At 51.7% G+C, this 20927-nt stretch overlaps 1 protein-coding gene across 4 annotated transcripts; it reads left to right on the top strand.

Annotated features, from left to right (window-relative positions):
* The first annotated feature begins 54 nt into the window (after window positions 1-54).
* On the top strand, window positions 55-20002 carry CCDC27 (coiled-coil domain containing 27). Of its 4 annotated transcripts, none has more exons than XM_075906372.2 (13): window positions 55-526; window positions 2428-2522; window positions 7576-7705; window positions 10372-10500; window positions 11320-11477; window positions 12520-12681; window positions 14005-14238; window positions 15222-15435; window positions 17369-17499; window positions 17641-17718; window positions 18268-18480; window positions 19479-19583; window positions 19731-20002. In XM_075906372.2, the coding sequence occupies exons 2-13, from the start codon at window positions 2457-2459 to the stop codon at window positions 19857-19859; spliced, it is 1749 nt and encodes a 582-aa protein (XP_075762487.2). In that variant the 5' UTR covers window positions 55-526; window positions 2428-2456; the 3' UTR covers window positions 19860-20002. The 4 variants fall into 4 exon arrangements, with proteins under 4 accessions (XP_075762487.2, XP_075762486.2, XP_075762485.2 ...); XM_075906371.2 differs by having other exon boundaries at window positions 2428-2597; window positions 18328-18480; XM_075906370.2 differs by having other exon boundaries at window positions 2428-2597.
* The last annotated feature ends 925 nt before the right edge of the window (window positions 20003-20927 follow it).

Genomic DNA, 20927 nt, shown 5'->3' with positions numbered 1-20927 from the left:
GCGGGACTGACCCCGCTTCGCTTGCAGCCCGTTCGCTGGGGGCTCGCGCAGCGCCCATCGGCAGAGCAGCGGGAGACCCGGGCTCAGCCCCCCTCTGCGCGGGGGATCAAGGCTTTGACCGAGGGGTCCCCCCGAGCGGGCTCTGAGCACTGGGCATCGTGGTGGCGGACGCCCGCGCTGGGAGAGCGGCCCCGCGATCCGGAGTCAGTCCGGCTCTGGCCAGTGCGCACGCGCGGGGCCGGGCAGCGCCAGCTGGCGCGGCGAGCGGGAGGGGGCCTGCAGCGCCCGCGCTGGCCGCCAGGGGCGCAGCCACCCCCCCCCCCTTGCGCTCGGAGCGGCCTGGGTCGCTGCCCGGCCTCCGCCAGTTGCCTAGCGACAGGCGTCCACAAGCGGGACTGCCCCGCCCGCTGCTCGCCGTTCCCTCTTCTCATTGGACACGTGCCCTGCCCGTCCCGCCCGGGGGTTGTCCGGCTCCCGCGGGACCAGCGGCTTGAGAGTCCATCGTTGGGTGCAGGGGCTGCGGCAGGTGAGGAGCCCCGCCCCCTGCCCGCGCCGGCCCCGCCCCCTCAGGCCCGCTCCCCCCTCCAGGCCCTGGAGCCGCCCCCAAGCCAGCCCCCTTGTGCCCCCAATCCCTGAGCCAGCCCCCCTGTTCCCCCGCCCCCCGAGCCAGCCCCCCTGTTCCCCCGCCCCCCGAGCCAGCCCCCCCGTGCCCCCAATCCCTGAGCCAGCCCCCCTGTTCCCCCGCCCCCCGAGCCAGCCCCCCCGTGCCCCCAATCCCTGAGCCAGCCCCCCTGTTCCCCCGCCCCCCGAGCCAGCCCCCCCGTGCCCCCAATCCCTGAGCCAGCCCCCCTGTTCCCCCGCCCCCCGAGCCAGCCCCCTTGTGCCCCCAATCCCTGAGCCAGCCCCCCTGTTCCCCCGCCCCCCGAGCCAGCCCCCCTGTGCCCCCCCCCCCAATCCCTGAGCCAGCCCCCCTGTTCCCCCGCCCCCCGAGCCAGCCCCCCCCCGTGCCCCCCCCCCCAATCCCTGAGCCAGCCCCCCTGTTCCCCCGCCCCCCGAGCCAGCCCCCTTGTGCCCCCAATCCCTGAGCCAGCCCCCCTGTTCCCCCGCCCCCCCCAAGCCAGCCCCCCTGTGCCCCCAATCCCTGAGCCAGCCCCCCTGTTCCCCCGCCCCCCGAGCCAGCCCCCCTGTGCCCCCAATCCCTGAGCCAGCCCCCCTGTTCCCCCGCCCCCCCCCCGCCCCCCGAGCCAGCCCCCCTGTGCCCCCCCAATCCCTGAGCCAGCCCCCCTGTTCCCCCGCCCCCCCCGCCCCCCCCCCAAGCCAGCCCCCCTGTGCCCCCAATCCCTGAGCCAGCCCCCCTGTTCCCCCGCCCCCAAGCCAGCCCCCCCCCCAATCCCTGAGCCAGCCCCCCTGTTCCCCCGCCCCCCCCAGCCCCCTGCCCCAAAGCCAGCCCCCTGTGCCCCCCCCCCAATCCCTGAGCCAGCCCCCCTGTTCCCCCGCCCCCCGAGCCAGCCCCCCTGTGCCCCCAATCCCTGAGCCAGCCCCCCTGTTCCCCCCCCCCCCAGAGCCAGCCCCCCTGTGCCCCCAATCCCTGAGCCAGCCCCCCTGTTCCCCCGCCCCCCGAGCCAGCCCCCCTGTGCCCCCAATCCCTGAGCCAGCCCCCCTGTTCCCCCGCCCCCCGAGCCAGCCCCCCTGTGCCCCCAATCCCTGAGCCAGCCCCCCTGTTCCCCCGCCCCCCGAGCCAGCCCCCCTGCCCCCCATCCCCGCCCCCCGAGCCAGCCCCCCTGCCCTATCCCTGAGCCAGCCCCCCTGTTCCCCCGCCCCCAAGCCAGCCCCCCTGTACCCCCAGCCCCCCTGTTCCCCGCCCCCCAAGCCAGCCCCCCTGTACCCCCAGCCCCCTGTTCCCAGCCCCCCAAGCCAGCCCCCCTCTGTACACCCAGCCATCTGCTTCCCCGCCCCCTGTACCCCTAGCGCCCCCAGCCACCTGTCCCTCTGCCCCCCAAGCCAACCTTCCTGTACCCCCAATCCCTGCTCCCCCGCCCCCAAGCCAGCCCCCTTTCCCTAATTAAACAGAATTTTGTGTTCTGGACAGGGTAAAACCCATTCCATTTCTGGGCAATCAGGCTCTTTTCCTCTGGGCACAAAATGATTAGCATTCCAATGAAGATAATTTAGACCAGCAGTTTCTAAACTTTTTGAGCTGAGTCCTTCAACTCAGAGGAAAATAGACGTCACTAGAGGGGATGGCCCATGAATTTGAGTCAGGGGGTGAAGATGGTGCTTCCTCCCCATGTCCTGCCACATGGAGCTGGTGTCACTGCTCTCGGACTGATCAGGAACACAAATGAGGAAATGTGTTTTTTACAAAAATTCTAGGACTTTTAACCTAGCAGGCTCCCTTTAATTTCCCCTCTCTCTATGTTGTGAAAGGCTGAGGTTGGCGAAACAACGTTAGAAAGATGAACTTGATGACAAAAGGCTTCAGTGAGCTCCAGGAATTGAGCAGCCGAAGGCAACAGATGCCGGTATGGAAGCTTCCCAGCGGTAGATCTACACTGAGTAAATCGGCTCAAGCCATCAGATGCTACTATGAGAACCAAGTACTTAATACGCTGCTATTTTAATCTCTTGCTAGACATGATAACATGGGATTTGATTGGGTAGCAAAGGGTTAGAAGGTGCTATACACTATACGCCTTCTGGTAAATACCGCACAGGTTGGCAGCTTGGGCAGCAGCTTCTTTCAGGCTTGAGCACCCAAGAAAGGAAGATCCCGTGAAGTTGAATGGATTCTGCATACTGCAGGACCAAATCATATGTCATTTGCTTACCCACAGAATATTGGTACTTCTTAGGGCAAGAGCAGCACACACCAATGGTAATATGCAGATCATGGCAATAAAGGGATGTTCATTCCCACTGTGCACTTGCAGTGCTCTGCTTATCTGCAAAGACTCTCCCTCCGATGATTAAAGCTGGCATTTCAAAAGGGGTTGGGCATGGGATCTGGGCATTAACTGCCTTGAAAATTGTAGCTGAAAATAAGTAGGAGAGAGGAATTTAAGCATTTGATGAACACTTTCTTAGGCCTCATCTACTCTCGCAAGGTACAGTGCAGTAAATCAGCTCCCAGTGCTGTAACTCGCCAGATCACACTGGCAAGGTGCCTGTCCCACAATGCCTGGTCTCACCTGTCCGGTCATCATTTCAAACTCTACTGCCCTGACCCAACTGAATAACCCTCAGATCTGCTGTTTACATTCTTTGGGAATGTGGAAAGTCCCCTTCCTGTTTGCTCAGTGATGCATTCTGTGTTCTCAGTGCATTTTACCGGGTGACCATGCCTGCTCTATGCTCCAGGTGATCGCCCACTTGGAGCAATGCTGAGGTGCTGGACCTCATCAGTGTTTTCCTAGGCGCTACAGCCTAGGAATTGTGATATCTATGGGCAGATATCAAGATGCATGACCGAAAGGGACCCAGACAGGATGCTCTGTAGTGCAGTCAAAGAGAAGTTGCTGCGGAACACCTGTCCCAAAGCGCAGGAAGTAAATTGTTACTTTGGTGCTGGGCTCACAACCTGCTGGTTCTACAAAGAGCTGAACACGATACTTGGGGGTGACCCCACAACCACTGTGAAGACCCCTGTGGATACTTGTGGGGCTGTGCCAGCCAAGAGTGGGCTGAGCCAGGAGGAAGAAATCGTGGCTGAGCATGCTGATGGGGAGGGAAACCCAGAGTCAGAGGATGACTGGGGGCCACAGAGATATGCAGTTGGGTGCTCTTTTCTACTCCCGAGGAGACTAGTCAGTCATGGCAGTTGGACTCTGGGGAAGTACAAACAGCAGAGGAATCTCCTAGTAAATGACTTTGATGTTGGGAATTGCTGACACCAGCAGGATGGTTGCAGAAAGCAGGCTAGGATTTGTGTGGTGCTTGTACTGACACACGCCTAGTTCGAGAGACAGAACAGGCTGTTGGACTCTTTCATTTCATGGTAACTGGCCTGAGAGATCTCCATGAAAGTCTCATGGAGAATCTGGACAATCCGCTGCTGCAAGGTAACAGTGGTGCCTCTGTGAAGCCAAAGTGCAACATTTTACAGAAGTAACCTTGGGATTGCGGCCTGCCTTGCTATCGCTGGCTGAATGGCTGCTCAGAATTCGAAAGCGGCCTCGAAAGTGTAAAGTGGACCTCCTGCGTGATGTTATGCTGCAGCCTGCTGCTGAAAAGAAAGACTTGAAGAAGAGGTGGGAAGAGAGACGAGGGAATGGAAGGAGAATGCAGAGCACCAGAGTGAAGCCAGTGAGTGGCTCTTAAGCATGATGGAGCGCCAAGCAAACACGCTCCAAGCACTGTAGATGGATCAGCTCTGCGCCCATCCTCTCCTGCAGCCTGTGTCCTGTAACGCTTTTCCATGCACCTCCATATCACCACCAACACAGTTTGGCCACCATCCTTTCTCCAGTTGGCACCCACTGCATTCCACATCTCCAGCCCTGCAGGCTCTGACCGGTACCCACTGCACTGACCCCAAACTCTGTCCAGTTTAGCCCAAAGTGAAAGGCTGCCTCTGGTACCCGGACATATACAAGTCTGTAAACATTCCAGGGCTGCCTGCGTGCCTCGTCTCCATCCGACGAAGTCCAGGTGTGTTCTGCTGTGTGTCTCCGTGCATCCATGCAGCGATTGGGTTTGGTCTCTGGTTGTTCAAATTCAGCCTCCAGGCACGAGCCTCAGTACTTCAGCCCTGAGTGTCGCTTTCATGCTTCCCATCACCAATATTATGGGGATGCAACATGTGGCTATAAGCACTGGAATGTTGTCATTGGCCAGGCCCAGCCTCCCATACAGATACCACCAGTGAGCCTTTAAACGATCAAAAGCCCCTGTCATGGTCATTCTGCACTTGCCCAGCCTATTGTTGAACCACTCCTTGCTGCAGTCAAAGTTCCCCGGTTCAATAAGGGGTAGGCAGGGTCGCCCAGGATCACCAGGCGTTTTGACTTCTCCCTCCGGTGACTGTCTGGTCTGGGAAGAAAATCCCTGCTTGCAGCTTCCTGAACAGGCCTGTGTATGAAAAGATGCATGCATCAAGCACCTCTCTGCACCAGCCTGCTTTATGTCTGTGATCCACAAGCACCTGGAATCCCAAGGAGAAATGCCCCTTCCAATTATCGTACTCTGAAGCTAGGGGGACTGGTGCCAGAACTGGAATACGTGCGCCATCACAATTAGGAAAGCCATTTGTGTAAAGCCAGCCACAGTGTCATGCAATGTTGCCCAGAGTCACTGTCTTTTTAAGCAGACTGCAATTAATGGCCTTGCACACTTCCATCAGCACGAGTCCAATGGCTGACTTGCCTATTCAAGCTGATTGGTACTGATCAGTCGTCATCGGGAGCAGCCAGCTTCCTCAGTGCAATTGCTGTGCACTTCTCCTACCCGCAGGACGGCTCTTGTTCTTGTGTCCTTGGCTGCAGGATGGGGAGTAAACTCATCAGACATGCCACGAGCGTGGCTTTTCTCATCCGAAAGCTCTGCAGCCACTTTGTCACCCCAGACTTGCCTGGCAACATGATCCCACCACTCAGCGCTTGCTTTCTGAGTCCCAAAGTGACGTTCCACAGTGGTCAGCATCTCCGTGAACCCCAGGAGCAATCCCATAATATAGATTTTGCGTGGGGCAATGTCAGACTCTTTTCCTCACTTAGCAGTTTAAGGAATGACTCAATTGCCATTTATGATGTGTCAGTGAGATCTATTAGCATTTTCTTCAAGAGTTCGGGATCCATTTCTGGAGACGGAGGAGGCAGATCACACAGCAAACAAGCAGTTGAAACGTGGTGCCAAATGGAGGTGGAAGCAAGGGAGTAGCTGGGATATGAAGCAATGCATCATGGGGCATTGGACAGGACTCAGGATGCCCCACAACCACCCCCCTCTGAATTCCCACAAGCCTCAGCATTGGAAGAGGAAGAGCTCCTCTGTGGGATAACTGCCCAGAGTGCTCTGCTCCCAATGCCACTGCCAGTGTGATCATGCTACTGCGCTGGCTGCTGAGAGTATGAACACACAAAAAAGACATCTTGGCATTGGAAAAAGTTCAGAGAAGGGCAACTAAAATGATCTAGGGTTTGGAACAGGTCCCATATGAGGAGAGATTAAAGAGACTGGGACTTTTCAGCTTAGAAAAGAGGAAACAAAGAGGATATGAGAGATCTATAAAATCATGGCTGGTGTGGAAAAAGTGAATAAGAAAAACAACAACAATGAGCAGTCCAGTGGTGCCTTAGGGTGTGTCTAAACTACATGGCTCCGTCGACGGAGCCATGTAGATTTGTTTGTTCAGCAAAGGGAAATGAAGCCGTGATTTAAATAATCACGGCTTCATTTAAATTTAAATGGCTGCCGCGCTGAGCCGACAAACAGCTGATCAGCTGTTTGTCAGCTCAGCGCGCTAGTCTGGACACTCCCGCGCCGACCTGAAAGCCCTTTATCGACCTCCCCGTTATGCCTCGTAGGATGAGGTTTACCGGGGAGGTCGATAAAGGGCTTTCATGTCAACAGGGGAGTGTCCAGCTGATCAGCTGTTTGTCGGCTCAGCGCAGCAGCCATGTAAATTTAAATTAAGCTGCGATTATTTAAATCACGGCTTCATTTCCCTTTGCCGAACAAACAAATCTACATGGCTCTGTCGACGGAGCCATGTAATCTAGACGTACCCTTAGAGATTAACAATATATATAGTGTATCATGAGCTTTCATGGGCAAAACCCACTTCCTCAGATGAGTTTGAGAAATGGTTTTGCCCATGAAAGCTCATGATACTATATACTTTTGTTAGTCTCTAAGGTGCCACAGTACTACTCATTTTTAAAGTTACAAGCTAGCGTGGCTACGCCTCTGAGACAAGGAAAAGTTATTCACTTGTTCCCAGAACTAGGGCTTACCAAATGAAATTAATAGGTAGCAGGTTTAAAACAAGCACAACGAACTACTTCTGCACACAACACACAGTGAGCTTGTGGAACTCCTTGCCATAGGAAGTTGTGAGGACCAGGACTTCAACAGGGTTCAAAAACAAACTAGATAAATTCATGGGGGTTTGATCCAGCAATGGCTGTTAACCAGGCGGGTAGGGATGATGTCTCTAGCCTCTGTTGGTCAGAGGCTGGAAATGGATAACAGGGAAGGGATCACTTGATGATTCCCTGTTCTGTTCAATCCCTCTGGGGCACCTGGCATTGGCCACTGTCGGCAGACAGGACACTGGGCTAGTATGGCCATTCGTATGTTCTAACAGCGGTTTCCCTGCAGTGCTCTGTGAGCAGGGCTGTAACTGCCAGCACAGTCCATCTGCCAGCACAGTCCATCTTTTCCAGGGTCTGATCCTGCAGTGGACTAAGTGCTGCCTAAAACACGCTGAGCCCCCTCTACTCCCACCAACTTCAAAAGGGAGTTGAAGATACTCAGCTCTTTGCAGGTCAGGCTCGGATGGTGAGCTGCCTGTCAGGTGGGTTTTGTGGTTGTCATGTCATAGATCTTATTTACATCTCATTTCCTCCTATTTGCCAGGCTGATCTCAGACCTGCTGGCTTCTCCGAGTCTGAGTATGAACCTCAGGTGAAGGAATTACAGAGATCTTTTCTAATGCGCCCTGGGTGTCCTAGATTCAGTAACAAAGCAACTTCAACAACCAAGCTTGGTAAGGCTCACAAAGGAGAACAGCAAACCCCAGCTACACTTTCCAGTCATGTAGTAAGCTATATCTCCCTCTTATATCCTGGGTAGTCCTGCTTAGAGCCTACACATTCCCCCCCCCCCCCCCATTCATCAAATCGCGGGTAGCTAGAGTACTAATGAGTCCCTCAGCATGACTTTAACATGTAACATGGATCTTAGTCAGTGTGTATTTGCTGGCTGGGGCTTTGGAGTTGATCATGTATTGAAGCACTCGTTGCTCGGGTCCTTAACTCAAATTATTTTTTGTATTTCTTAATTTAAATCATTGCTCGGGGGTGGGGGTGGGGGAAGAGGAAAATCCCAGCTCTCTCTCACCACAACAGCCAGGGCAGGATGTGGAAGATGCAGGTGTCAGGGCAGGGGAATTGGGTGAGGGGGGATATAGGGCAGGGGATTGGGCTTAGGGGGCTTAGGGTAGGGAGTGTGGCCACCAAGCAGCTCCCCAGGCCTGAGGTGGGGGCCATGCTGCCTGGATGGCGGCTCCCCATGCTGGCCAGGGCTGTGCTGCCTGGCAGCCTGAGCTCTGAGGCGTCAGCTTGGGTGCACTGAGGCTGCACAGGGGCTGTGGGTGCTCGCTCGGGCTCACCAGGGTACGGGCCTCGCTTTCCCACCCAATGTTGTCTGGCGTTGGGGCTGAGGCGAGGTTGGGGAAGTGGTTTGGGCTCCAGCTCTTATTGATGGAGGCCAAAACAGTAGGAGCGAGCCAACCATACCCAATACCAGCACAGGAACCTTACTTCCCCCTGCCTCCTGCTGCCCTGATACGATTATAGCTGTCCCAGTCCTCATCTTTGACCCCTTGCTGCCCCCTGTGGTCATTATACCATATAACTGTCCCTGCCAGCAGCCCCATCCCTTTCCATGTTATGAAAAACAATCACATTCCAGAAACATCCCATTGCCCTGGTCCAGCCAAACCCTGACCTTGCTTTAAGTTAGGATAAGAGGAAGCTGCCTACCGAATATGGTGGCCCTAGCTCTTACTGTTTAGGAGAGGTTCTTGAACAAACAGACTGACAGGTTCACTTGCTCATGGACAGACAAACTCTCAAATATATAGTAGATGTCTTCAATGCTACCACAAAGTTAAAAAAGAAAACCCTAGTTGGTAGCAAATGAAAAACTCAAAGGCAAGGGCCCAAGATCCAAGAAATTGGAGACCAAGACACCCCCTCCGCACACACATAAAACCCCCAAACCTTCCTGCCTTCAGAGGGTCTCCAGGCCAGCTCCAGTCATCTATTGTTTTAGAAGGCAAGCAGGCTGGCTGTCTCCCTTTCCCTTAGCCAGCACATCAGGGAAGGAGCCATTTAAGTTCAGAAAGCCCTTACTTCAGAGGGTTGAGTGAGAGTAACCAAACAGTAACCAAACACAATCAGAAAACAAAGTCTCTCAGGCTTAGATCTGGTGACGAAGGAAAGGAGTAAATGGCATCACCAGCACCACTTCTGGTTCCTGCCCTCTCTCACTCAACTTCCTTTCCATATTTATATATAGCCCTAGGGCAGGGCAGGGTGCTTCTTGATTGCACCCGGCTGTTTAGGTTGTAAACTCCACACTGTCTCTTGAAAGGGTAGGTGCAGAGTAGGGATAGTCCCACTGAGAAGAGTTTTACCCCTATGTCATAGAATCCTAGAACTGGAAGGGACCTCAAGAGGTCATCAAGTCCTCACAGCAGGACCAAGCTCCATCTAGATCATCCCTGACAGGTGTCTGTCCAACCTGCTCTTAAATATCTCCAGATAGGGGCGGATATACGGCAGGGCGAACGGGGCGGCCACCCCGGGCCCCGCGCTTCAGAAAGCCCCGTGCATGCGCCATGGCGTCACTGCGCATGCGCCGTGGCAAAGGGGGGGCCCCACGGAAGTATGCTGCCCGGGGCCCCGCAAAACCAACATCTGCCCCTGTCTCCAGACATGGAGATTCCACAACCTCCTTGAGCATTTCGTTACTGAACACAAGTCCCATTTTTCAGGCTAAGAAACCTCTGGGCTCATGCTGTGACAGTCTTATGCTGCACTGAGTTTCAGAACTAGTTTCTGGCTGACTTGGTGGTCCCTTTTAGCCTTAATTGCTATGACCGTGAAAAAAGACTTTTCCTTCCTCAGAAAGGGGAGACGACTCAGACCTCATCTCCTTTCATGCTATTGTGAATTTGTGTTAACATGCCTAGGTAAATCTAGCTGGATATTAAAAGTGATTGATTCCTCACATGCCTGAACTAGTGATGAAAAGTCCTGTGGCACCTTAGACTAACAGATTTATTGGAGCATAAGCTTTTGTGGGCAAAGACCCACTTCGTCAGATGCTCCCATAAATCTGTTAGTCTATAAGGTGCCACAGGACTTTTTGTCACTTTTGCAGATTCAGACGAACACAGCTACCCCTCTGATACTTGATACCTAAACTAGGAATTCAGCATAAATGTTTAATATTTAAATCAGGCTCTTGTTTTGCACAAAACCCACATTTTCCTCACTTCCCTGAAACTGGTAAGAGTTTCAACACTTTACATGACAGAAGGTACAAGCCAGAAAGTGCTGAGAATCTGAAATGTGTCAAATGGATTTTTTTCTTGACAAAAAAGAAAAACCACTTAGCAGTAACCAGGATTTTTTTTAAACACAGATGGGACTTTACTAAAGATCCCTAATAAGACCTATAATTTGAGTACCATTAGTCTGTCCTCCCAGCTCAACTTTGAAGAATGGGAAGCTGCCTTTCAGAACGTATCTCCAGCAGAATCAACCACCCAAGGTAAGAGGAAGACATTGACTGCATGTGTGTTTGGGAGGGGGCTGTTTTCCAGAAGGGTGAAAAACCCGCTGTGCAATTGCTGATTTTGCAAGGCAGTGCTATAAGAAATACTCATGGCCTTGCCTTGGTTGCACTATTTAACCACTTGGGCTGTGTCCAGACTCAGGGGTTTTTTCGGAAAAAGTAGCCTTTTTCCGAAAAAACTTCACCTGTGTCTAGACTGCAGCCGCGTTCTTTCGAAATTAAATCGAAAGAACGCAGCTTTTCTTTCGACGGCGGTAAACTTCATTTCACGAGGAAGAACGCTCTTTCGAAAGTGCTCTTTCGAAAGAAGGCGTTCTTGAATGTAAATAGGGCTTCTTCGAAAGAGAGCATCCAAACTCACTGGGTGCTTTCTTTCGAAAAAGTGGCTTGCTTTTTCGAAAGTTCAGCGTGCAGTCTAGACGCTCTCTTTCGAAAGAGGCTTGCAGTCTAGACATAGCCTTAGTGGCATGGCATGAGCTGCATGCTATATGTTCCACAGCACAACCACTCTGACCACCAGTCGGAGGGTTTTGCTGATTGAAGTTGTAGCCAACAGACATTTTGAACAAGACACAATTCCCTTTTGAAGCTACTTATTGTAGGCTGGGTCTCTTTTTCATTCAATATAGTAAACCAGCTTTTCTGGGGAGTTTTGTAAATGGTACCTTAAGTGGAACCCAAGGAGCTGTGGCTGTTAATAGAGATTTGTTGCCAGAAAAAATAAGTTGGAGAGAACAAATATGTTTTTTCCAATTCTCTGGTTGATACTTAGATCAATGCTCTTTCTGCTTTTAGCCTATTTCCCCCCAGCAGCTGGCCAGCTCCTACCCAGTAAAAGTCTCACTGGTCTCTCTAAATGGAAAAGTTTCACAGAAGGAGTAGGTCCAGATGAACATCGAATGGGATCCAGAGAGAGTAAACTCCCATGGTACATTGATGTAATCCGTGAGAAGGTGAGAAAACGTTACTATAATACTTCCAAAAGAAGAGACCAAGCACACAGTTCATTGCACAGTGATCCAGCTATAACATTAAGGGCATGATGTAAATTAAGTGAATAATTTAATTGTACTTGGATGAATGAATTCATCAAAGGATCTCAAAGTTTTTTTCAAAACAATGTGAACTACAGGAAAGAAGGGGAAGCAGCTAGAGGGGAAGGGCAGTAAGTCCACATCAAAGCAAGCAAGAAAAGCTAGGTGTCCTGGCTCTAGACTAGATTAGGGACGTTAAGGAGCGGTTATTTGGCTCATCGTGCGGTCGTTACACTTTGTATCGACTACATCCTTAGTAGATAAAGGGAGCCGCTCTGCAGAGCCGCAGTGAGACCCACCCACACTGCAGCTCTGCATTTAAAATGTAGTAAGAGCCGGGCGATCCCGGACCAGTGTGATCCAGGACTGCTCGGTCCTGGCTCACACCGGGTCAGCAGCCCCTGTTCGCAGCGGCCGGGGCTGGCTGAGGACAGGAGCTGCTGCCGAGCAGCCTCTGCCTGCGGCCAGCCTGGGCTGATGTGGACAGGGGCTGCCCAGCTCCCCACTGGGACCCCCACAAACAGGGGCTGCTGCCAAGCAGCCTCTGCCTGCAACAAGCCTCGGCCTGCCCCCACTGATAGAGGCAGTGTGGGGTGGGGCAGCGGCAGCATGGAGACAGTGCTGGCGGGAACCGGCTTTTAAGATGGCTCCTCGCAGCACCGGCTCCTGTTCCCCCCCCTCCCACTTGCTGCCGCTCATATAGAGGCAGCAGGGGAGGGGAAGCGAGTAGTTGAGTACTCGACTAGCCGATAAGCTTAGCCTCATCAGGTAGTCAAGTACTCAGCTACTCGCTTACATCCCTAGACTAGATGCCATTACATTCCCTACAAATGGGCAGGTATTGAACTACAGTATTTCTTCCACTTGTATGCCACTCCTCCATCTTTTTCCTGCCCGCCAATATCCCATCAAACTTCAGATGCATCGTCTGAGCGGCCACTTTGCCTCTTCCTGTTCCCAGGAGCGATGCTTGCTGATGATGGGAGAGGAGATTAATCGTCTTTCCAGATGTGAGGCAGAATGTGTGAAGAAGGATGATGTGATCTCTGTCCTCAGGGAGGAGATAGAGACTCTCAAGAAGCATCTGAACATGCTCGGGAGGGACAGTGTCATCCCAGAGGAGGTGACTTGTGCTCATTTTCCCTGTAGATTTCACAGCGAGAGACAAAATATGAGCAGTGGTCACCGCTAGTGGAAAAGCTGCTGCCGACCCTGGTGGTCCCTTCTGTCTCTATGATCTAAGCAGAAAGGAGATTTCCTCCAACAGGCGCACACACCAGCCAAGCAACAAACCCAGCAGACTGAGGAAGTGATGCTCCAATAAAAGCTATTTAAGGCCCCCCTTGGGCTCGGAGTTCACAAGTAACACAGCGAGAGGGAAGAGCATTCTGGGTAATTATGTTCAGACGACACTCTCCACCAGCAACCTCGCTTCGAAGACGATGCTCATCGGAGAGCCACTGACTGTGCTGGTTGGAGTCAGAGAGGGCTCGGTGGTGCCTCATTTTCCAAACACAGTGTTCGCTTCCCCAGAAACATCGTGGAGGTCTGACACTAAGGGTATGTCTACACTGGCACCCACTTTCGAGAGAGGGATGCAAATGAAGATATTCAAAATTGCAAATGAAGCCGGGATTTAAATATCTCATGCTTCATTTGCATATTTGCATTATGGCGCTATTCCGAAATAGCACTACAGGCAGTCCCCGGGTTACGTACAAGATAGGGACTGTAGGTTTGTTCTTAAGTTGAATTTGTATGTAAGTCAGAACTGGTACATATTGTAGGGGAAACTCTAGCCAAACATTTCTCCAGAGCTCAGTTTTATTCTCCCACACCTCACTTCCCTCAGTCCTTTATTCTCAAGCTGAGGTGTCTGCTGAGAAAAGCCGCTCCGCGTTTCCCTGGTCTGCTGGGGGGAAGCAGCTAGTGCAGGGTTGCCTCACCCCGTTTGTAAGTAGGGATCCGATGTAAGTCGGATCCATGTAACCCGGGGACTGCCTGTATTTCGAAATAACAGACACTGTTAAGACGCAGTTATTTCGAGAGAAAACCCTTCTCTCTAAATAACTGATAAACCTCATTGTATGAGGAATAAGGGTTATTTCAAGAGAAGGGTTTTCTCTCAAAATAACTGCGTCTTAACAGCGTTTGTAATTTCGAAATAGCGCTATTTAGAAATGGTGCCATAATGCGAATATGCAAATGAAACATGGGATATTTAAATCCTGGCTTCATTTGCAATTTTGAATGTCTTCATTTGCATCCCTCTTTCGGAAGAGGGTGCCAGTGTAGACATACCCTAAGAATCCCTGACAAAGTGAGGTGTATTTGTGGTTAGTGCACTAAGCTCTTCCCTTTACATGGTGCAAGCGAGGGCTGTGAAAAGCAACTTCTACGTTTCACTTCCTAGGTAGTTTCCCTCACACTAAATTTTCCCTTGCAGAAAGACGCAGCCGCAGATCCGGTAGCTGATGACAGCAAGACGAAGATGTCCAGTGTAAGCAGCGCAGTGCAGGATGGCCTAGGACCAAGTGGCACTAAAGAAGATTTGAGAGAGGAGGTGGCATGCTTAAAATTAAAACTGATCTACTCTGATAAAATACTGGATTCCAGGATTGCCAGCCTGTCCAAGTCCCTGATGAAAGACCAGGAGGAACTACAGCAACTGGAAAAGGAGGTGAAAGAGGATCTGCATTAGCCAGATATGGCAAAATAAATTGACAATAGAATGAGGAGTCTATATAAGTCTTTGCTTTTCACATTACTACTAAGTGTGGCTGCTAGTGACTGCATCCTCTAGATTTCTCTCCCCTGTCACCTTTGGGTCGTTGATTTGTAGACATGGGAATGTGTGTACAGAAATCTAAAGCATTTAGAAACCTAATTATAAAGAATAATTAAGATTAACATCTCCAAACCAATTTCTGCTTTTGGTTAAGTCCGTGTACATGAAGGCACACCACATTTATAAGTAGAACCGAAAGAAAAGTTTGTCCCTACTTTTCAGAGTGTGTGTGTTTTAGGAGTAGAGTTTTAAGATCTACAACAAGATTAATAGAACTTATTCCTCCTTCCTGGGTGCACTGTTGTAAAGATACTAGGGAAATTGTCTAACCACAGAAACTAGAGATCAGTGTGGACAGAACTTAAAATACATTAATCCTGCTACTTGTGCAGAGGGGGCCTAGAAAGAAACATTTAGACTAGAACATCCAACCTCACAGACACAAACAGGAGCTCCAACATAGCACGTTTCAGAAGCTCATGGGTAAAAGAGCCAAATATTCAGAATCCTCTTCTCTTGCAGTAACCTGGAGACATGGCCTAGCTATGGGTCAAGTTCACTGTCAGTGGATTTGGTGTCTTTGCATTTGGACCAAATTAGGCAGGAGGCCCACTAATGAACTTCCAGCTCTGGGCTTATGAGCTGTGCCTACAGGCGCATGATGCCCATAATTGTATGTTTTTAAGTATCTAGACATTGTAAGATCCCCAGAGGCTCTGGCACTGGACACAACAGACACAGATGCAACTCCAGAGCTAGACTCCTGCCCCCCCAAACTTTCTGCTCCAGAAAAGGAGCTTTATATGACCTATCTCTGCATAAGGCTGCATTTTGCTTTACCGTTCCAAATTCTTTCTGTCCTTTTGTCCTGGCAGTATTCAGAAATGCAGCAAAAGGGCTTAAGACAAGAAGACATGGAAAAAGAGCTTCTCAGTGGTACCGAGATTGAGGAGGCTTCTGAAGAGGAGGAGAATGAGGCAGAGGCAGAAGAGAAAGCATCCCTGGTCAAGCTCAGAGAATTCCAGCAAATGAACCAAGAGCTCTGTCAAGAACTGGAGAAAGCAAAAACTGACTATGACATGGCCACAGGTACCAGGACTGACATAAGGGCTAGAGAGCACAGACTATCTGGCATTTTAGTGGCGAGATCCCAGACTTTGCCCCTGCCTTGTGAGCAGTTTGTGTAGTGGTTCTGGGGAGCAAGACAAAGCGTTCTTGTGCCGCAGTTTCCTCTGTCTGGGAAGGATCTACATTAGCTCTTCACTGCACCTTCTGTTCCCTCTGAAGTTTTAAAAGTAGCTTCCCGACACCAGCAGCTACTTTAGAATTATTTTCCCTTGCAGTTGGCCTAGTAAAGATGCCCCTTATAAGAGAGGGCAGATTCTGCTTAACAGTGCTTGGTAAAGTTTGGACTGCTAAGCAATGTGGGTGCTAATCAAGAATGGCTTTTGAAATTAATAGGTAGCAGGTTTAAAACAAACAAAAGGAAGTTTTTCTTCACGCAGCGCACAGTCAACCTGTGGAACTCCTTGCCAGAGGATATTGTGAAGGCCAGGACTTTAACAGGGTTCCAAAAAGAGCTAGATAAATTCATGGAGGTTAGGTCTATCAATGCTTATTAGCCAGGATGGGTAAAGAATGGTGTCCCTAGCCTCTGTTTGTCAGAGGCTGGAAATGGATGACAGGAGAGGGATCACTTGATGATTACTTGTTCTGTTCATGCCCTCTGGAGCATCTGGCATTGGCCACTGTTGGTAGACAGGCTGCTGGGCTTGATGGACCTTTGGTCTGATGCAGTTCTGTTCTTACGAACAAGGAGTGCCCCAGTATAGCTAGCAGCACCATAGCTAAACATCCAGCTTCTGTCACTAGCCTGGAGGGAGCTTCTGCATATCAGATCATTTCTAAGCATTTTGACTCTTGCACAAGCGGGATTTGTCTGGTACAGGCAGTCCCCGGGTTACGTACAAGATAGGGACTGTAGGTTTGTTCTTAAGTTGAATTTGTACGTAAGTCGGAACTGGCGTCCAGATTCAGCCGCTGCTGAAACTGACCAGCGGCTGACTACAGGAAGCCCGAGGCAGACTTTCTCTGCCCCAGGCTTCCTGGAATCAGCCGCTGATCAGTTTCAACAGCAGCTGAATCTGGACGCCTGAGACAGAGCAGCTGGGGCGCTGCCGGGTAGGTCCCCGCAGCGCCGCACCTCAGCGCTGCGGGGACCAACCTGGCAGCACCCCAGCTGCTCTACCCCAAGTGTCCCCAAGTCAGCTGCTGCTGAAACTGATCAGCGGCTGATTCCAGGAAGCCTGGGGCAGAGAAAGTCTGCCTCGGGCTTCCTGTAGTCAGCCGCTGGTCAGTTTCAGCAGCGGCTGACTTGGGGACGCCTGGGGCAGAGGAGCTGGGGTGCTGCTGGATTGGTCCAGTAGCGTCGCTCCTCGGCGCTACTGGACCAACCCACCAGCACCCCAGCTGCTCTGCCCCAGGCGTCCTGATTCAGCTGCTGCTGAAACTGACCAGCAGCGGCTGAATCAGGACGCTTGGGGCAGAGCAGCTGGGATGCTGTCGGGTTGGTCCAGTAGCGCCGCATCTGGTCCCGCCACCCGGGTTCTCCGCGTCTCCCTGGTCTACTGGGGGGCCCCCAGCAGACCAGGGAGACGCGGAGCAAAGACGTGGAGAACCTGGGCGGCGGGACCGCGGCGCGTCTGGGCGGTCCCGCCGCCCGCGTCCTCCGGGGCGAGAAAAGCCCCGTTCGTAAGTACGGATCCGACATAAGTCGGATCCGCGTAACCCGGGGACTGCCTGTATTAAGAAATGGACCCTTCAAGTCAGTGATGCAATAAAGGATAAAGTATCATTCAGCAGCAGAGTTAGCCCATTGTACTTCCATAGTTACTGTAATTCTAAGATAACTGATCTCCACAGCTGGAATAAAATGGCTGCCCCCATTTTCATCGCCCGGGGAGACTTCCTGAAGGCTTTGCCAGGGATTCAGTTGGTTCAAAACTTGACTCGGATTTTCCAGGTGCCATCACTTCCTTGCAAAGGCAGCTGGCTTTCCAGGAGTCACAGCTGCGGACTGCTGAGTCTGACAAGGAAATTCTGCAGAAGGAGCTTAGAGAGCGGGGAAATCAGTTACAAGCCATGTCTGCCAAGGTATAGTCACGGAGCACAGCACAGCCTAGTGGCCACCACTGTGACACACTGGGAGCTTACTCAGTGAGAGTTGGTTTCCTTCTTTTTTAACAACTCAGGAAATATGATTCCAAGAGTGTTAACTGGAGCCTTTTCTCTCAGTTTTCCAGCCTTCGAGAAGAGCGGAAGCATGAAGAGATGATGGGAATGATAGAGAGAGAGAATTACAAACTCCGACAGGTGGCTCATTGGTGCTTAGTTACAGCAGCCAACACCCTAATTCTCCCTGCTGCGCCCCTCTTAGGTCTGGGCCTGTATAAATTAAACAAAACCAAACCCCTCTGAGAGCCTTTTGTGCTCTTCTCGGCCATCCCTGCTCGCTGCCCAGCACTGGTGTTCTGTGTCTTCGCTCTAGTTAGTCTCAGTGCTCATCCCATCCATGGCCTCCCTCATTTTGCAGGGGAGTCTGTGCCATGAAAATCAGAGATGGGACAGGCCTGGCCTATTTTGTTTCTCAATATGCTTTATTGCTTAGCTTAATATTTCTAATGAGCCTGAATGGATGAGGAAGGGAACACATCTGTTTCATGGTTATTAAACACTACAGGTAAACCTGGGGGAGGGGGACAACATCCCAAACCACTAACATGTCTGGGCACTGCCATATGCTGCTACTTGCCCACTGGGAAGCACAGAGGGGTTTGGAATAGCCGGGCAGAATCGCTAGCGAGCTGTGTCTGAGTTAGGCAGCCGTCTCCTCCGTCCCTCCTGAACTGTGTTTCTCCTCAGGACACTGCAGAACAAGAAGCCAAGCTGGCCGAGCAAAACAAACTGATTGATGATTTGCAGGGCAAGATCAACAGGCTCCAGGCAGAGGTTCTGGTAGCCCAGCACCACATCCAGAAGCAGCTGCGTGAGCAAAGTGAGCTGCAGAGCCAAGTGGAGGCCTTGCAGCACGCTGAGCAGCAGGCCAAAGTCGCACTGGAGTGCACCAACGCCAGGGTAAAGGCGCCTCCTTCACTGTAGGCTTCTCCTCTGAGGGGAAGACTCCGGCCAATGAGACCCAAGGCCCCATCTTTAGACACAATCATTGGGTGGCCTGCACGGGGCTCCCTGGCCCTGTCTTCCTTCGCACCTCAGGCACCGAGGGGCTGGCAGTTAACAGTCCACTTGTGCCCCAACCTTTCCCTCACAGCTTAGGCTGCTGTGCTTGCCAGTGGCCCTTGTTGCAGTTATGGGTCTGATGGGACACTGAGAAAAGAGGCCCAGGGGTTTCAGAGCAGAATAGTTACCATGCCAAACTTCTAGGGTTGCCAGATGGTTTAACCAAAAATACTGACCCCCCCTCCCCTGCGGACCCTGGTAAGCAGCCAGAATTTTCTCCTCCTGGCTGGGAAAAAAATCAGAAAGGACCGGCCTTTTTAGGTGTCTGGTATTTTCTGATTTTTTTACCAGACAGGAGGAGAAAATACTGAACTGTCCGGGTCAATACCGGACACCTGGCAACCCTACAGACTTCTGATTTTTATCCCACAGCCTCCCAACCCTCCCCCCCCCCCCCCTCTCAAACAGCCATCATGGGAAGACATTTCTCATATTTAGTCTGAACGGGCCACATTCAGACCTGCTGCAGGTCAGATTTGCTTATCTTATGAATCCAGAGGCACATGTTGCCATTAGATGTCCATGTGGGTCTTCTTGTGAAGCCAGCTGGAACTCCACAGACCTGGCGCAGGGCAGAATTTCACAGAAACAAGCGTTCAGTCTTGCCTTTCGCTGATGTCCAGGGGACAGTCAGAGACACCGCAGCCTGTCGAATGCCAGCTGTCATACCAACCCCCTCGCTGACTTAGTTTCAAAGCAGAGCTTACTGCCAATTCCCCCTCTAGCGAGAGAAGGTCTTTGCTTATAGACAGGATCCGTCTTTACTTGGAGGAAACCTGTTTAACGCTTCAGCTTACACTAAGGTTGGGTTTTTTTCTCTCTTTTTAAAATCAAAGTTTGAAAGATTTCGATGCAAAATCATTCAGGCCACATACAGCGCTGCTGGTATCAAATCCCCCCAAGCCGAAATTAGCGATGAGGAGGCTCTGGAGACCATGCAGGTATGTGATTCAGTGTGGAATGATGCTTCTGCTTGGACCCCCGAGCTGGGGACCCAGCAGAGAGGCAAGGGGAGAAGAAAAAGCTTAATGATCCTGTCACCGCCATGGCTAATGCTGGATTCTCCTGTGAATGTGTCTGATTTCCAGAGAATAATTAGTGACCGGGTGGATTTTCATTCACTGCTGAAACAGAAGGGTGTGAAGGTCCCGCCTCTCTTCACTGAGACGGCAAGTTTGCCACCTCCTAACTCTAAGAAAAAGAGCCCTGTGAAATAGGGTATTGCATGTTGAGAGCAGACCCCTGCAGCTGAGCCAGCCTCCGACAGGCGCTTTCTCCCCGGACTCTTCCCCGGTTGCGATGTGGTTTGTTCTCAAGTGTTTGTTTTTACTGACAAATTAAACAATTGAATTTAACTTCAGCTGGGTCCTGCTAAGCCAGCTGGTCTTTAGTCTGCACTGTTGTCTCATAGCTGGACTTGGGGGCTGGAATCAGGGCTCAACTGGCCAGAAATCACTTACTCAGGTTTCCCATCATCTCCACTGCAGGCAGGAGTTACGAGAGTTAAGGGGAGACTGCGAAGTGCTTGGAGGTTCTTGGATAAAAGGAGCTGGAAAGTGAAAGTTACCAAGTGTAGGGGGTGCATCACCTGCTTTGGCAAGGCTATCCCATTGCTGCTCATTGTCCTCCTTTCCTCTGCATGAAGCGGCATAATCATGGGATCACCAAACGTCTCTGACCTGAAACAAGCAGGTCTTCCAGATTTGCCAAATTCCAGCATGTAAATCCGGTCATCTCGGGCAAATTGCAGTCCTATGCTGGCCACCTCCTTCAGTGGCCAGGAAGGTAAAGGGGACCCAGGTCCAGAGAGCTTCGGGCAGCAGTCGCTACTGCCTTCCTCCATTCCCCTCTGCTGCCTGCTTCCCCATAGCTCTTGCAGCTTTATGGCCCAGTCTGGCTGTTATCAGGCTGGAGCTCCCTCTAGCTCCCTGGACTCTGCCCAGCACTGGTCTGGTCTGGTCTAGTCTTGCTGATCCCGGGTGTGTCTACACTGCACCATAGCTCACAATAAAATACGCGATTGCAGCTACGCAAATGGTGTATCTTATTTCAGTCTTATTTCGAAATAGCTTATTTCGTCATTTGGCACCGTCTACACAGCGCCAGATTTCGAAATAACCTGCTATTCCGAAACATCCTTACTCCTCATGGAATGAGGTTTACAGGGATGTTGGAATAGCAAGCCTGAAATAACAGGCTTGCTGTTAAGACGTGGGACAGCTATTTCAGGATATTCCGGTATCCCAAAATAGCATTGCAGTGTAGATGTAGCCTAAGGCAGCCAG

The sequence above is a fragment of the Pelodiscus sinensis genome, chromosome 24, assembly GCF_052426305.1.
Source record: "Pelodiscus sinensis isolate ZL-2025 chromosome 24, ASM5242630v1, whole genome shotgun sequence".
Taxonomy (NCBI): Eukaryota; Metazoa; Chordata; order Testudines; family Trionychidae; genus Pelodiscus; species Pelodiscus sinensis.
This window is presented reverse-complemented; position numbering and strand designations above follow the sequence as displayed.

Bases quoted from the DNA above. Each gene is read 5' to 3' on its own strand.
- CCDC27 (XM_089773091.1), top strand. From the start codon at position 2,457: ATGAACTTGATGACAAAAGGCTTCAGTGAGCTCCAGGAATTGAGCAGC. The intron at 12,682-14,004 runs GTGACTTGTGCT...TTTCCCTTGCAG, and splicing joins ACAGTGTCATCCCAGAGGAG to AAAGACGCAGCCGCAGATCC. The intron at 17,500-17,640 runs GTATAGTCACGG...CTTTTCTCTCAG, and splicing joins TACAAGCCATGTCTGCCAAG to TTTTCCAGCCTTCGAGAAGA.